The sequence below is a fragment of the Oncorhynchus mykiss genome, chromosome 10 (assembly GCF_013265735.2).
Source record: "Oncorhynchus mykiss isolate Arlee chromosome 10, USDA_OmykA_1.1, whole genome shotgun sequence".
Classification (NCBI taxonomy): domain Eukaryota; kingdom Metazoa; phylum Chordata; class Actinopteri; order Salmoniformes; family Salmonidae; genus Oncorhynchus; species Oncorhynchus mykiss.
The window spans coordinates 14,136,531-14,153,344 of record NC_048574.1 but is presented as its reverse complement, the minus strand read 5'-3'; the positions used below and the strand labels follow the sequence as shown (position 1 = coordinate 14,153,344).

At 42.7% G+C, this 16,814-nt stretch overlaps 2 protein-coding genes across 2 annotated transcripts in view; one reads left to right on the top strand and one right to left on the bottom strand.

Annotated features, from left to right (window-relative positions):
* The window catches only part of LOC110533375 (long-chain-fatty-acid--CoA ligase 6), a 95,276-nt gene that overhangs the window by 57,083 nt on the left and 21,379 nt on the right, over positions 1 to 16,814 (bottom strand). The window lies entirely within an intron of this gene.
* On the top strand, positions 696 to 5,194 carry LOC110533376 (interferon regulatory factor 1). Its single transcript, XM_021617512.2, has 8 exons — positions 696 to 849; positions 2,193 to 2,284; positions 2,589 to 2,688; positions 2,848 to 3,059; positions 3,238 to 3,508; positions 3,624 to 3,658; positions 3,816 to 3,966; positions 4,427 to 5,194. The coding sequence occupies exons 2-8, from the start codon at positions 2,198 to 2,200 to the stop codon at positions 4,576 to 4,578; spliced, it is 1,008 nt and encodes a 335-aa protein (XP_021473187.2). The 5' UTR covers positions 696 to 849; positions 2,193 to 2,197; the 3' UTR covers positions 4,579 to 5,194.

Genomic DNA, 16,814 nt, shown 5'->3' with positions numbered 1-16,814 from the left:
TGTAAATACATTTGAATTCTTTTTTTCTACATCTGATTGGGTGGGCCTTGCTAACGAGTGGCCAGTCCACCCCTGTTTGTTTATCTTACGTAAACAAGAAACACACTGTTGCCAGCAACATGAAGTCTGAACTGGAGTCTGACACAACTCTGTATCAACTGGAGAGTCAAGACTGCCCCTGTCGTTGATTTGAATAACTACACCATTTCCCGGAAAAGCGCGTCTCGACTACAATTTATTCTGAAGGGTTTGCCTGGATTTTGGCTGTTTGATGCTTTGCGGGACATAACTGCATCGATAACAGAAAATGCATAGGCCACTCACCCAATAGCGCAATCTTATTATCTAATTATGTGTATTTATTTAGGACAATTGGCGGGAATTCATGTGGAATGATTACTTCACTGAGCCAATATATTGTAAACTGATACGTCGTGATCATGCTACATGCAGGATCATGCAATATATTCGTTTATTGGCTATGCTCAAGACTTCCTCGTCACACCTTATCTCTCACAACAGCATGATTTCTCGGAAATCATGTTGCCTGAAGTTTGAGCGCGCCTGTACGCGCAGTTCTGCCTCAGCGCAGATGCGGACTGCTGCCCAAACTGTCTCCCCCACCAATGAAGGGTGTGCATGATACTATATTGGGGAAATCCCACCCACTTTATATAAAAACCAGTTTCCTTCAGTAGATTGTACACACTGTAAAGGAAGACCTGAGTGGATATAAATGTTACAAGGAATCACAGAGGAATAACTTCCCGCTCCATCTTTACAAAAGGAAATACCTGCTTTTAGGCTCAATTACAAATCACCGGGATTAAGCGACATCATATTGTAGCTGTAAGTGATTTTATGTTATTATTGCATGCACTGGGCTACGTGGAAACGTTGTGTTTGTGCTAGTGCTCTTTGTACATATTTATAGCAGATATACTTGTAATTTATAGTATATGCTATTTTCTATTCAATTGACTGAGATTTGTTTTCCATGTGTGCAGCAGCGTGTGTTTTGTCATTTGGCACATATATCCCACACATTGACAGATCTTATTTACGCTTGACACGAGGCTAGAAGCAAAGTGGTGTGCGCGATGCGCTCATTTGTGAATTTAACGAGACATGGAACAATGCAGTTATAATTTGTTGCAGTTTTGCAGTAGTATATTTATGACATTTCAAGAGTTCTAGTTAAAATATAAAGTTGCAAGTTTTAGTGGGTCAAGGTCGCAACACTAATTTAGAGGCACTGTAATGGATTGGTCAAAATATGCATGCGCTTGTTCAGTGCACGATTAAAGTGTGCGTGGTTGAATACGTCTGTTCGTTCTTTTCAAGAGCTATAGAACTCGCCCCCTTTAACCTCGAATGCAACATAAATAGCGATATAGCATCAGTGGCGGAAAAAGTACCCAATGGTCATACTTGACTAAAAGTAGAGACCTTAATAGAAAATTACCAAGTAAAGAGTTACCCAATGAAATACTACTTGAGTAAAAGCCTAAAAGTATTTGGTTTTAAATATACTTAAGTATCAAAAGTACAAGTATAAATCATTTCAAATTCCTTATAAACCAGATGGCACCATTATATTGTTTTATTATGTATTTATAAATAGCCACTCCAACACTCATTCGCATCATTACAAACGTGTTTAGCGAGTCCGCCAGATCAGAGACATGTCCTGTGCTGCTAAGCGATCAAAATGTAAACACAGAAAATGTATGGAGTAAAAAGTACATTATTTTCTTTAGAGATGTAGTAAAGTAAAAGTTAACAAAAAAATATATATAAATAGTAAAGATACACCAAAATAACTACTTAAGTACTACTTTAAAGTATTTTTACTCAAGTACTTTATACCACTGTATAGTATAACCGTGCATCTGCTTGAATAAGTTAATTAGAACACTTTAAAATAATTTCAATGTAGTCCTAAAATGCACATGATGGACATACTAGTAGTACTGCTGTCTTTCACTGATTTGCACATATTTCCAGTAATTTGCCAGTTGTTGGCAATGGTCATAGTAGCTACATCACACTTCCTGGTCATGAACTTCACTGAGCGCACTAAACATCTGCACTAACTGAGCAGGGTAGTGGGTGGGAGTGACGTGCTTGTAAATCTACCCCAAATGCCATGTGCCTAAAACTAAGTTTATCTCTTCTCCTTGATCTCCCAGGAACCATGCCTGTGTCTAGGATGAGAATGAGGCCTTGGCTGGAGGATAAGATTGAGTCCAACTCCATCAGTGGATTGGTGTGGGTGGACAAGGTAAGACTTTCCTGCTCGTCAAACTCATCTAAGGATTTTTCCTTTATCTACAAAGACACTGTCATTGTATAAAGAGAGCTCAGTCGAGGTATTGATGTCACACAACATATTTAGTACTATTATCCATGAACAGGACTACTCGTCATTGTAAATAAGAATTTGTTCTTAACTGACTTGCCTAGTTAAATAAAGGTTAAATAAACAAATTAAAAAATAAATAACAACTAAGCGTGTACAGGAGAGACACTGGGGTGAGAGATAGGAGGCGCTAATTTGAAACCCATTTCTTTGTGATTTTGTCCAGGACAAGAAGATATTCTCCATCCCATGGAAGCATGCTGCACGTCATGGATGGGACCTGAACAAGGATGCCTGTCTATTCAAGCAATGGGCCATGCACACAGGTGAGCAAATTACACATACTTAGACTACCTAGTGTGGAATAGCCCCTCTTATAATAATGGATTTTTGCTAGATGAACAATATGCACTTCAGCACCTTAGGGTTTTTCAATCTACTTCCTGCATCGTAATAACAATGATATTACTTGTCTGTTGATGCAGGGAAATTCATACAAGGCGAGACTACACCAGACCCTAAGACATGGAAGGCTAATTTCCGCTGTGCAATGAACTCCCTTCCTGACATCAAGGAGGTGAAAGACAAGAGCATCAACAGAGGGTCAGGAGCGGTGCGCGTTTACAAAATGCTGAGCGTCAGCACAAAGCCAAATAACAAGAGGTCAAAAGCAAAGGATGCAAAGAAAAATGACAAGGTTATATTACTTTTTAACTGCAACAATCTTTGGAATCCCCTTATCATCACTTGTAGTACTGTTTTCCCTCTGCTGAATAAAGAGCGGTGCATGTATATTTAGCTGGCTGTATTCAGACCAGTGACAACAGAGATGAATATTACAATCTTATTTAATGTTTTGCTGTTTCCTCCTCTAGGGGTTAAAGATCAAGACAGAGGAAATGGACAACAGTGCAACCCACTGCCTCGAGGATCGCAACACCAACACACACCTGCAGGAGGACAGAAAGATACAGGAGAACAAAGTCGACAGCTCAGACAACCTAGGGGAGACCATCACAGCAGCGTCATATCTTGATGGCTCTGTCAATGACCCTGATGTTCCAGACTTTATCACCTCTGTGGAAATAGGACCAGACAGCATCAACTACTACTCGTCTTTCCAAGTGTCACCGGATCACTCCACAGGTAAGATTAAGCTTGCTGGATGCTTGGGTTTGATTCAACTCTGTGTGTGAGTGTGGGCTGCAAATATAATTGAGGTTTGCGCAATGCTCATGTCAATTTTCCTTCAACTTTACAGACTATGAAGATTTGAACGAAGAAACACTTATTGAGGTAAGTTTGTCTCTACCAGTACATGTTCAGTGTGCTTTTTTCATTATCAGGAATACCCATGTTTACCAGGTATTCTGCATTGAATACAACAAATTCTAACACAGTTAAACCAAGCAAAAATGCAACCAGGCTCATCCCCTGTGTTTTGCTCTTTCAGATTGCACAGCATTGGGAGCAATTGGAGCAATTGGAGCTGCCAGGCAGTGTAAACAGCAAGGGGTTCCTGAGCAATGAAGTAGCTACAGTAGAGACATACAACACTGCAGAGTCTAACCACAGTCCAGAGAGCCAATGGAGTGATAACTCAGGTAAATGATGCTAGAGGGAATCTGACTGTTTGTTATACTGTAGTGTTCAACGGCAGGGTTTCATCATGTCTGCATGTATTGTCTTTGTGAAACATTTGCTAGTCAAAATGAAAGACTACAACAGGAAAATAAAACTGATGGAATCCAAGGGCATTTAGAAACATATTTGAGAAAAAAAATGTATATGTGTCAGACGATTGAGGAACGTATTTCAGTCAATAGAATTTCCTTCTCATATTTATAAGGTGTGAAACATAATAATGCATGTAAGGTAAACAGATGGCAGAGATAAGAACTGAATGATTACACCGGAGCCTAAGTTTCAGTTGTTTTTCTTCATTACATCAAAATCCTCTAACAAGGCTGCTCTCAACATTGCACAACATAGAGGAAATCTGTAACTTCATTCAGCTGTGCTTCTCTTGCATCACTGACCAGCTTTGTTTTGTTTTCCATATAGGGTCGGAAATAGAGCTACGGTTATACACAGAACTGAGCCCAGGCCTACCAATGGCTGAAGATCTCGTCTCTTACACCGACCATTGGGCTCTGAACAACACACTGAACAACAGCACGACCAGTTATCTCCAACAGATCTCTTGCCCACTTTGAGCCATGCCTGGATTTCCTGGCCACTGTAAGCCCTGCCTACTCTTTCTCAGACACTGTTCAGAAACAAAAGACTTCACTCTGACTCTACAGTCTAAAATATTTCTTTATTTCGTGACCTCTGAACCTTAAGCTACACCATCTTTGCCATTTGACCTCTGCTGTTCTGTGACAGTTGGTGGATCTCTGAAGTGATATAGCATTTTTGACAGGAAGTTTTTAACCAAGTGTCATGCTCTACTGTGTTTCTAGTCTTTGTTAAATCATTGTGCTCATAGCTGTATTGATGATTTACAAGATCCATAGTTGATATGAGGGCACCTATCCCGTTGCCAGCTCAACACAGAAACTCTCCACTTGGGTGGGCAAAACTATATCAGTTTTTTCTGTTTTACTGTGAAAATAAAATCCGTTATTTACACTTGTATATAGCTGTATATTCCAGGACAATAATCATTCATAACAAACTATGGTGAAAAAATGTCTGTTAATTTCGGTGAAAAGTCTTAAAGATGTACTGTTTTGTGTATTGAATCTGTAAATACTGTATTTGTATTGAATATTTGTGTTGTGGTTTGTTTTATACAAAATAAATAAAATACCAACTTATTTTGTAGTGCATATAGTGTGTATAGTATAATATACCTATTATCTAATACTTCTTATATCTGCCATGACAAAGTGGACAGACTTTTAGAGATGTTTTGATGAGCCTGTATAACCTGATTTGTTAGTTTGCTGTCGAAGAGACATGGGGAGCTGCAGTACTGCAGTGACAACAGCCTGACGCGAGGTTATAGTAACAGTGTAATAATCGTAAAATCAATCCAATACATATGAAATAATATTTTCTTGGAAACAGTTTTAAAGGGAGTCTCTTAGTGGCATTCATAAAAGTGACAGTGCTTTTAACTGAGCATGAAAGGGTTTATTTTAATGGTGAAGGTCACTTAACACAGCATTGTGTGTAAATCACATGATTAATCCTAGCCATAAATACATTAGAGAGGAATTACATTATCAGCCTCAAGCCTATAAAACACTGTTGAATACTGCTGCACATTTTTCATGTCAAGTTTGTTACATTCCTTGGAAACGGGTCAAACTGCTTTGACAACTGCAATGTAAAAAGTAATTGCCTAACTTAAAGAAATTGAGTAGTGTCTACTCACACATCTCCAATGATCAGTAGAACTCAAATCACAAAAGTGGTCCTAACTCATACTGTATGTCAATAAGATTTCTTACTGCTTAATGTTTGAGTACTGTTAACAAATATTAGGTTATTGAGTAACTATAACTATATTTGTGTTCTGCTAATCCAAAGTTCTTGAAGTTTATTTAACATTTTAAAGTCAAATGTTTTTTATATGTTTTTCTTTCTTGATTTGATGTTTTATGCCTTTACTTAAAATTATAAAGTAGTATTCACACGTATTGATATTTGAGTAAAAACACTTGATTCATCTGTGTTTGTGCTGATATAGAATTATTAGGTTTTTGCAAGTTATGAATAGTTAATAGCACCACGTACCTATGTTTGTAGAGGATTGTGGGTAATTAAAAATGTGTAGACTTAATGATACTTTTTCACAATGTTGTATGCATACTTGAAGAAAGAAAATTATATTTCTAAGATAGCACAACAAAATGCTTAATACTATGAGGTGTAATTGATCATGATGAACAGATATCAAAACCATCTGGCAAATTGATGTTCAACAATGAGACAACCCATTACCACAATCAACAAAGTTATAGTCACCACTCTTAATAACAGGGGTTAATGCAACATCCTGTGATGCTTACAGTTCTACCTCCAGTTACTGTTAGAGGAATGACCAATGTGCTCAACAATGCCTCCTAAGGTGGGATAAAATTAGATATTGTCAAATACATTAAACAACATTAAACAGTAAGACACGACCACTGAAAATTATTAATCAAAACTACTTAAACTTAAAAAAATATATTAATGAAGGTTAATAATTGACTTGGAAGGGACCCTGCATTTTTATGTTCACTAAAAAAATGAATCGTTATAGTTCAGAATACTTCATGCAATTTAGTGTCAAAAAGTTAATAGTACTTACACCTTAAAAATATAACCATATGGGTGGGGATGTCACTTTATTACTTTAAGTATTGAACACTGCTGTCACGAATACCACCGAAGGTGGCTCCCCTTCCTGCTCGGGTGGCGCTCGGCGGTCGTCGTCGCCTGTCTATTAGCTGCCACCAATCTCTTTTTCCTTTTCGTTTGTTTTTGTCTAATTGTTTTCACCTGTTACTTGTTGGGGTTTTGGGATGGGTGTTATTTAAGTTCGTTTTGCCCGCTGGTGTTTGTGCGGGCTTGCTGGTTTGTTACGTTTGGTGATGTATCGTGTTTGTGCTGTCCAGTGTTTGTAACTAGGTTTTGGGTTTGTTTAGCGGCAGTGTTTTAGGGCATTCACCCATGTTTGGACCTGTTACGTTTTGAAGGACATTAAAGCGTTTTTCCCGTTCACTTCGCCTTCTGCATTTGACTCCTCATTCATCACTCACCCGACGTTACAGAAGCCCGCAAAACACCAGATGGAGTCAGCAGGAGCAGTGACCACCCCTCTCCCCACAATGGAGGAGAGAGTCCTTCATCATACGTCCATCCTCCATCGCATCGGATCACCAATGGATCAAATGATGGAGAGGATGGACCGTTGGGAGAGGAGTGGTCTCCCTACTACCCCACTACCCTACCACCAGCAACTCTACCATCTCCTCCAGCGGGATCCGGTGCCAGCGCTCTGCGCATCACGCCTACGACGGATGGAGCGGCGGCGGGGTGCCAGGGATTTCTGCTACAACTAGAGCTCTACCTGGCCACCGTTCGGCCTGCTCCCTCGGACGAGGAGAGCGTGAGTGTCCTCGTCTCCTGCCTGACGGGTAGGGCCCTGGAGTGGGCCAACGGCGTCTGGAATGGGCCCGACTCAGCGAGGGGCCACTACCTGGAGTTCACCCGCCGTTTCTGGGCTGTGTTCGATCATCCTCCGGAGAGCCGAGCAGCGGGTGAGAGGTTGTTCCATCTCCAGCAGGGGACGAGGAGTGCGCAGGACTTTGCGCTGAATTTCCGGACTTTGGCCGCTGGAGCTGGGTGGAACGACAGGGCCCTGATAGACCATTACAGGTGTAGCCTAAGAAAGGACGTCCGCAGGGAGCTGGCTTGTCGGGACACTACGCTTAGCTTGGATGAGCTGATCGACATGTCTATCCGGCTAGACCATCTGCTGGCTGCTTGCAGACGTTCTGAAAAGGTCCTGTCAGTTCCACCACCTTCCACCAATGTCCCCTATTATCAATGATAAATACAATATGCACTGTAAAAAGAACTATCGCTTTCCTTCCTATTGTGACCTGTGTATATCTTAATTAACCCAGGTGTATGTATTTGTCATAGAATTAGGAATTAGAATTTAATAGTATCTCTGTGGTATTTGTCTCCAGGTGCACTGTTTTGCAATTAGGGGAGGGTCTTCGCTGATATATACCAGGCTTTTGGGTCAGTCCACAGATCCCCATGATGTGTGAAAGTTGGCATGGCCTGGGAGGATGGAAGCTGAGATGGTGTCTTTAAAAAAAATGAAATGCCAGTGTGGCCGACTGGAATTTGTAAGTGTATATCTATAGTCTATGGCGGGTTTCCCTTAGTGCACTGATCTGCTCCCCATTATCCCTGGGCACTACTGGCCCTGGTTCGATTCCAGGCTGTGTCACAACCGGCTGTGATTGGGAGCCCCATAGGGCAGCGCACAATTGGCTGGGTTAGGGTTTGGCCAGTGTAGGCCATTGTAAATAAGAACTGACTTGCCTAGTTAAATAAAATAAAAATGTTGGTATTTGATCACTGGTCAGGGATTTCAGTGACTCCTGACAGTCTTCAGAAATGATGGGGTGAAACGTTTTGACATTGTGGGTTTAGCTGCACCTTCATGGCCTTAAGGACACCGAGGTCAGGACCTCTTATTTATAATAATAAAAGAAACAGTACACAGCGTTGACCAAAGGTCAGAACTCTTATATTCTTGATTTGACCATTCTAATCGCGCCTGCTTCTTTTACGAACGAGTGGAACGTCGCCCGGCTTTGCCTTTTTAGCAGAGCACGTTCACTTCTTTCTCAAAAGGCTAAATACATTCTCATGCTTCCCATCCGAATCAGTTTGTGCATATATTATGTCGACATTTTGATAATTTTGATCTTCGGCTAATGTTTTTTCGTCTGTTTGTGAACACAAAAATCCTCGCGTTGGTAGCCGGTTTCCGCCCCTTCTTCGGTGACTGGTCAACAGTAGGAATTCTTCAATGAATTGTTTCTTTCAACAAGAGACACAATTTTCATGCAACAACAAAACATACTTGAAGTACTGCACCAAACCTCTTAGTCAGATGTAAAATTGCGTGACTAAGATCGTGTCTGCATAAATGTCAAAATTAATAACTGATTTTATTAATACTGACTAGTTTGAAGAAGTGTATACTGGCTACGGTGTCTCAAGATGGACAAACGGTACTATTGCCACTTTTTTCTTGTCATTCAAGCAAAACTATTTTCTAGGAGTATGCGAGCACACTCGTTCGGTTTGCCTAGCCGAGTTCGACTAGATCATAAAATAACAATTGTCCAGACAGAGGATTGAGTTTACGAATTTACGGTTTATTAACCCAACTTCTCACAGGCTACTGTTTGGCCGTAGCCCACGCCAAATAAATGAAGGATACCCTATAAAACAACCGTGACCTTCGCTTGTGAAAGCCAGACGTAAGAGAGAGAACAATGGCTAAACCTGGTCTTAACTTCCAATTCTCCATCCCCCTGCCCAACCCCCCTCCACGCCACTCCGCCAACCACCAGGAAGCCCGGCTCCAGAACACTCCAGGCATTCCCGTGATTGGCAGATAGCAGGTTGATTGGCATGTCGGACCCCGCGAACAGTGGGTACTGGTAAGTACAACACAACCAACTAATAACCTCACACATAACACACAGCTGTCTGTGCGGGTCACTACAATACATTTGCTTTAGAGGGAAGGCTACTGAGACAGTGATTAATCATTTATTCAACTTAACTTTTCTAAGAATCTCAAAGCTAAAAATTACAATTAATTTAGAAAAACAACATAAGGGGATGGACAGTCACTAGAAAGTTCATGAATTGAGTGGTCAACTGAGGGAGGTGGTCTAACAGGGGGAGAGTCTGGAGGCAGGCAGTGCGGTCTCATCAATGTGTCTCGCCGTTCCTGGCTTTTCCGTAGTAGAACTGTCAGATTGTTTTAGTTTAGCCACAAAAGTCCATGGACTCAGTAGGTAGCTAGCTAGCCACTCATTCACTACTACCAAAACGAAGCACCCATTGGATGCTGGTACGGTAATTATGTGGCCCCAGAAAGCACACCACATTTCAATGTTAAATCAAGCGCAGCCTTGTAACTTTGACCTCCCTACGATCCTCATTATTGCACACCTCTGCCATATTGCTTTCGGCTTCTTTCCATCCTCAACACCTAGACACTGTTGGCATTGGAATCGAAACAGCTAACTAGCTAGCTAGCCAAACAAATTCCTTGCCAGCTTGTCTTAACGCTGTGGTGGATTCTGATTAAAATACATTCATTAGATAGATTAATTGGTCATTCTTTAAAACAAAGTGTTCGTTAAAAAACATGCCATAAACTAACAAATTACCTAAATATTTACAAAATGTACAGGAACTCTCTGCTTAGGCTGCTGCTAGGGCGCCATGGCAACTGCAGAACAGTGATGATGCGCTCAGGGGTGAGGCTGAGGAAGGCTGCAATAAAGCTCACCATTTTGTAGTCCTAATATCCGGAAATATATTACCTCTGGTTTGTTCAACCATACCTATGGGAAAAGAATAGGGTTTGGGAATAAACGCTCAAAATAAGGTCTGAGGTTGACACAGATTTAGGAAATTGTATACATGTTGTTCTATGAGATAATAGAAGTCAGTTAACATTACCTTTTTGAATTATGATGGTTTTATGTGATTTGTGTTTTTTATTTGAAAATAAATTCACAGTGTCATTAGCTGATGTAGTTTCTCATAGAACAAACGTATAAGCTCTCCTAAACTTGTTTATCACATACGTTATTTTCTGCGTTTATCCATAAACCCTCCAATAACTGCATTTATTTTCCTTATAGGCTTTGCCCAACGAGCAATGGCTGAGTTAGTGCCTAGAAAAAGATGCCATTACAATTTCTCTCTATGCATGCAGGAAGCAGAGGAGACAGAGAGAAAGGAAGCAAGCAGAGAGGTTAGCACAGTGGTTCCCAAACTTGGGCCGTCTACAGTTACAACAGCCACAAAGTCATAATTCTTGCTAAAACCTGCTTATTTCTACAATTTGTCTTCATAAAATCAGATTTTAAACCAAACCCCAACCGTAACCACACTGCTAACCTTATGCCTAACCCTTACCATAACCCTAACCTTAACCACACTGCTAACCTTATGCCTAACCCTTACCTTAAATTAAGACCAAAAAGCTCTTGTTTTCATGAACCAATTTTTACTTTGTGGCTGTGGTAACTAGTGATAACCCCCCAAACTTGGGCTAGGGGCACCATGTGGGGTCTTCTGAGAAAATGTGTACTAATTTCATCAAACAAGTTAGGAACTTTTAAAAAGAAGGTATGTTTCAATATGAACATCTCATTTTAATGTAGGCCTGTCTTCCCTATAGGCCTATATTAAAATGAAATAAAAAAACAAACAATACAGTTCTAAAAATGTAATACGTTTTCGTTTATTATAGGTGGTCGATCGCCTACTGGAGTTTACAGTTTACCCATTACCCATCTTTTACCACTACATCACTGATATTAATACAGCATCGTAAGTAATATTCTAAGAATTAATGTGAATGTGATAATACAATCATCTGTGTGCTCCATTGATGTCTGTTTGTGCGAGGCTTGATTACTAATGCTTAGGAATACAAATGTGAATCCTATGTGATTTAAGAAAATATATATCTATCACTAGGATGCTATCGAGCAAACTGATGCTGGTAGTCAGTTTCACCTATTAGGTACAGATAAACAGTATGTTAACAGTACCCTACCAGAAGATGTATTCTCAGGCATAAAAGTAAACTTTTATGTTTTTGAGAAGATATATACCACTTTAAAAAGGTGCTGATGTATTGCTTCTGAACAAGCAGCAGCTTAAAATTGGTTGTTTTGATGGTTGTGAAATGAGCTCAGTAACACTACCCCAACACAGCACAGCAGGGTAACTTCCCTTACCACAATAAAATAGACTAATTATTTTTGGTATTCCCCTAACATTCAGGCCTCATTAACCTTCATGGTTGTACATCCTGACTCTTCACCAAGGGTGTGTTATGCAGTAACTCTGCTTTTCTGCAAACATTACCCACAGTGAAAATAAGTTACCTTTGACTGCCCAGCCCACTCATTCAAAAACACAACATATAGTCGTTATTTGGGTTTAAACATATACAGTGGCTTCAGAAACTAGTCACACCCTTTTACTTTTTCCACATTTTGTTGTGTTACAGCCTGAATTTAAAATGAATTCAATTGAGATGTTTTGTCACTGGCCAACACACAATATCGCATAATGTCAAAGTGGAATGATTTCAATTTTTTAAACATTGATTAAAAGTTTAAATGTCTTAAGTCGATAAGTATTCAACCCATTTGTTATGGCAAGCCTCAGTAAATTCAGGAGTAAAAATGTGCTTAGCAAGTCCCATACGTTGGATGGACTCACTCTATGTGCAATTATAGTTGAACATGATTTTTTTAATGACTACCTCATCTCTGTACCACACACAATTATCTGTAAGGTTCCTCAGTTGAGCATTCAATTTCAAACATATTCAACCTCAAAGACGAGGGAGGTTTTCCAATGCCTCGCAAAGAAGCGCACCTATTGGTAGATGGGTAAAAATAAAATACATGAAATATCTCTTTGAGCATGGTGAAGTTATTATTTACACTTTGGATGGTGTATCAATACACCCAGTCACTACAAAGATACAGGCTCCTTCCTAACTCAGTTTTCCCCGGAGAGGTAGGAAACTGCTCAGGCATTTCATCATGAAGCCAATGGTGACATTAACACCGTTACGGAGTTTAATGGCTGTGATAGGAGAAAACTGAGGATGGCTCAAGAATATTGTAGTTATTACACAATACTAACCTAATTGACAGAGCGAAAAGAAGGAAGCCTGTACAAAATAAAAATATTGTCATGTGTGCTCCCTCTCCGGCCTCTAGGTCACCATGCTGCTCGTTATGGCACACACCTGTCACCATCGTTACTTTCATAATGACACTCACCTGGACTACATCACCACCTTGATTACCTGCACTATATATGTCACTCCCTTTGGTTTTGTCACGTTCTGACCTTTATTTCCTTTGTTTTGTCTTTTATTCAGTATGGTCAGGGCGTGAGTTGGGGTGGGCAGTCTGTTTTTCTATGTTGGTTTTTGTGTTCAGCCTAGTATGGTTCTCAGAGGCAGGTGTCGTTAGTTGTCTCTGATTGAGAATCATTCTTAGGTAGCCTGGGTTTCACTGTTGGTTTGTGGGTGTTTGTCGCCACACAATACTGTTTCGGTTTTCGTTTTCATCACTTCGTTTATTGTTTTGTATTTCATTGTTCAGTTTTTTTAATAAATCGTCATGAACACTTACCACGCTGCATCTTGGTCCGATCCTTACTCCTCTTCAGACAAAGAGGAAATCTGCCGTTACAGAAACACCCACCACAAAAGGACCAAGCGGCGTGGTAACTGGCAGCAGCAGCGAACACAAGACTCCTGGACTTGGGAGGAGATTATGGACGGTAAAGGACCCTGGGAACAGCCAGGGGAATATCGCCGTCCCAAGGCAGAGCTGGAGGCAGCGAAGGCAGAGAGGCGCTGGTATGAGGAGGCAGCACGGCTGGAAGCCTGAGAGGCAGCCCTAAACATTTCTTGGGGGGAGGCACACGGGGAGTGTGGTGAAGCCAGGTAGGAGACCTGCGCCAACTTCCCGTGCGTACCGGAGACAGAGAGGGACCGGGCAGGCACCGTGTTATACCAGTGCTGTATAGCCCGGTGCGGTACATTCCAGCTCCTAGTATCGGCCGGGCTAGAGTGGGCATCGAGCCAGGTGCCATGAAGCCAGCTTTATGCATCTGGTCTCCAGTGTGTCTCCTCGGGCCGGCATACATGGCACCAGCCTTACGCATGGTGTCCCCGGTTCGCCAGCACAGCCCAGTGCGGGCTATTCCACCTCGCAGGACTGGCCTGGCTACCGGGAGCATTCAACCAGGTAAGGTTGGGCAGGCTCAGTGCTTAAGAGCTCCAGTGCGCCTGCACGGTACGGTCTATCCAGTGCCACCTCCACGCACCAGCCCTCCGGTGGCAGCCCCCCGCACCAGGCTGTCTCTCCGTGTTCTGCCTACAGGTGCTCCTGCCTGTCCAGCGCTGCCAGAGCCTTCCTCCTGTCCTGAGCTGCTAGAGTCTCCCGTCTGTCCTGAGCTGCTAGAGTCTCCCGTCTGTCCTGAGCTGCTAGAGTCTCCCGTCTGTCCTGAGCTGCTAGAGTCTCCCGTCTGTCCTGAGCTGCTAGAGTCTCCCGTCTGTCCTGAGCTGCTAGAGTCTCCCGTCTGTCCTGAGCTGCTAGAGTCTCCGGTCTGTCCTGAGCTGCTAGAGCCGCCAGTCTGTCCAGAGCCGTCAGTCAGCTAGGAGCTGCCAGAGCCGTCAGTCAGCCAGGAGCTGCCAGAGCCGTCAGTCAGCCAGGAGCTGCCAGAGGTGGTACTAGTCCGGTACCACCTGTGCCGGCTCCACGCACTAGGCCTCCAGTGCGCCTTTCCAGTCCGGTACGACCTGTGTCTCCTCCCTGCACTCTTCCTGAAGTGCGTGTCACCAATCCGGTACCACCTGTGCATGCTCCACGCATCAGGCCTCCAGTGCGCCTCCCCAGTCCAATACGTCCTGCATCTCCTCCCCGCACTCTCCCTGAAGTGTGTTTCACCAGTCCGGTGCCACCTGTACCGGCTCCACGCACAAGGCCTCCAGTGCGTATTCACAGTCCAGAGCTTCCGGCGATGGTTCCCGGTCTGGAACCTCCTGCGACGGTCCCCGGTCTGGAACCCCCTGCCACGGTCCAGAACCTCCTGCGACGGTCGACGGTCCGGAGCTTCCAGGTACGGTGTCCAGTCCCGCTCCAAGGTCGGAGTCTTCCTCTGCGCCGGTGTCCAGTCCAGACACGACGTCGTGTCCCGCTCCTAGGCCAGAGCCTTCCTCAGCGCCGGTGTCCAGTCCAAGCACGACGACCAGCCCAGCACAAAGTCCGGAGCGCTTCTCTGCGCCGATGCCCAGCCATGGTCGGTTTCAGGGTCTGGGCGGGGGCTATGACCCGCACCGGAGCCGCCACCGACACTAATCACCCCCCCTAACCTCCCAATTTGGTTTCAGGTTTTGCGGCTGGAGTCCGCAGCTTTGGGGGGGGGGGGGGGGGGGGGGGGGGGGGGGGGGTACTGTCACTGTAGTAGGTCAGGGCGTGACTGGGGATATTCTAGTTTATTATTTCTATGTGGTGTTCTAGTTAATTTTTCTATGTTGGTGATTTGTATGATTCCCAATTAGAGGCAGCTGGTAATCGTTGTCTCTAATTGGGGATCATATTTAGGTAGCATTTTTCCCACCTTGTTAGTATATCGATTTCTTGTTTTGTTTTTGCTAAGTTTCACTTTTATAATAAATACGTGGAACTCTACATCCGCTGCGCCCTGGTCCGTCTCCTCACGTACGTGACAATTTGCCTCATGTAGCGCGACACATCTCCTTCGCATAAAGTTGATCAGGCTTTTGATTGTGGCCAGTGGAATGTTGTCCAACTGCTCTTCAATAGCTATGTGAAGTTGCTGGATATTGGTGGAAACTGGAACAAGCTGTCATACACTTCAATACAGAGGATCCCAAACATACTCAATGGGTGACATGTCTGGTGAGTATGCAAGCCATGGAAGAACTGGGACATCTTAAGCTTCCAGGAACTGTGTACAGATCCTTGTTGCGTTTTATATTTGTGTTAAGTGGACACACCTACTCATTCCAGGGTTTTTATTTATTTTTACTATGTTCTACATTGTAGAATAAAAGTGAAGACATCAAAACTATGAAATAACACATGGAATCATGTAATAAAAAAAGTGTTAAACAAATGTTATTTTATATTTAAAATTCTTCAAAGTAGCCACCCTTCTCCTTGATGACAGCTTTGCACACTCTTCGATCAGGTTCAAGTTCAGACTCTGGCTGGGCCACTTAAGGCCATTCAGAGACTTGTCCCGAAGCCACTCTTGCATTGTCTTGGCTGTGTGCTTAGGGTCATTGTCCACCTTAACCCCAGTCTGAGGTCCCGAGGGCTCTGGAGCAGGTTTTCATCAAGGATTGCAATGTACTTTGCTCTGTTAATCTTTCCCTCGATCCTGAATAGTCTCCCATTCTCTGCCGCTGACAAACATCCCCACAGCATGATGCTGCCACCACCATGCTTCACCGTAGGGATGGTGCCAGGTTTCCTCCAGACGTGACGGTCTTAATACTTATGCAAATAAGGTATTTGTTTTTTATTTTTAATACATTTGCAAAAAAATTCTTAACCTGTTTTTGCTTTGTCATTATGGGGTGTTGTGTGTGAATTCCTGGAGGATATTTTATTTATTTAATACATTTTAGAATACAGGTGTAATGTAACAAAATGTGGAAAAAGTAAATGTGTCTGAATACTTTCTGAAGGCAGTGTATATATAGTACACAAAGTAAATTACTGGTCAAGATCCAAATATTTGTCTCGGCATTGATCAAAGCTCAGTAAGCTTTGATCTGACAGTTGTAATTGCGCCTGCCTCTTTGTGAAGGAGCGGAATCATGAACAGTGGTTTGATCGTTATGTTTGCCTGCGTGGGCTGCTAAGTTCTCATAATAACTATGCTTTACAGAGAGAAGGCTACTGAGACAGACATGCATGCAGGAGGAAGCAGTGGAGACAGAGAGAAAAAGGAAGCATGTATAACAGTATAGCTTCCGTTCCTCTCCTCGCCCCTACCTGGGCTCGAACCAGGAACCCTCTGCACACATCGACAACAGCCACCCTCGAAGCATCGTTACCCATCACTCCACAAAAGCCACGGCTCTTGCAGAGCAAGGGGAACAACTACA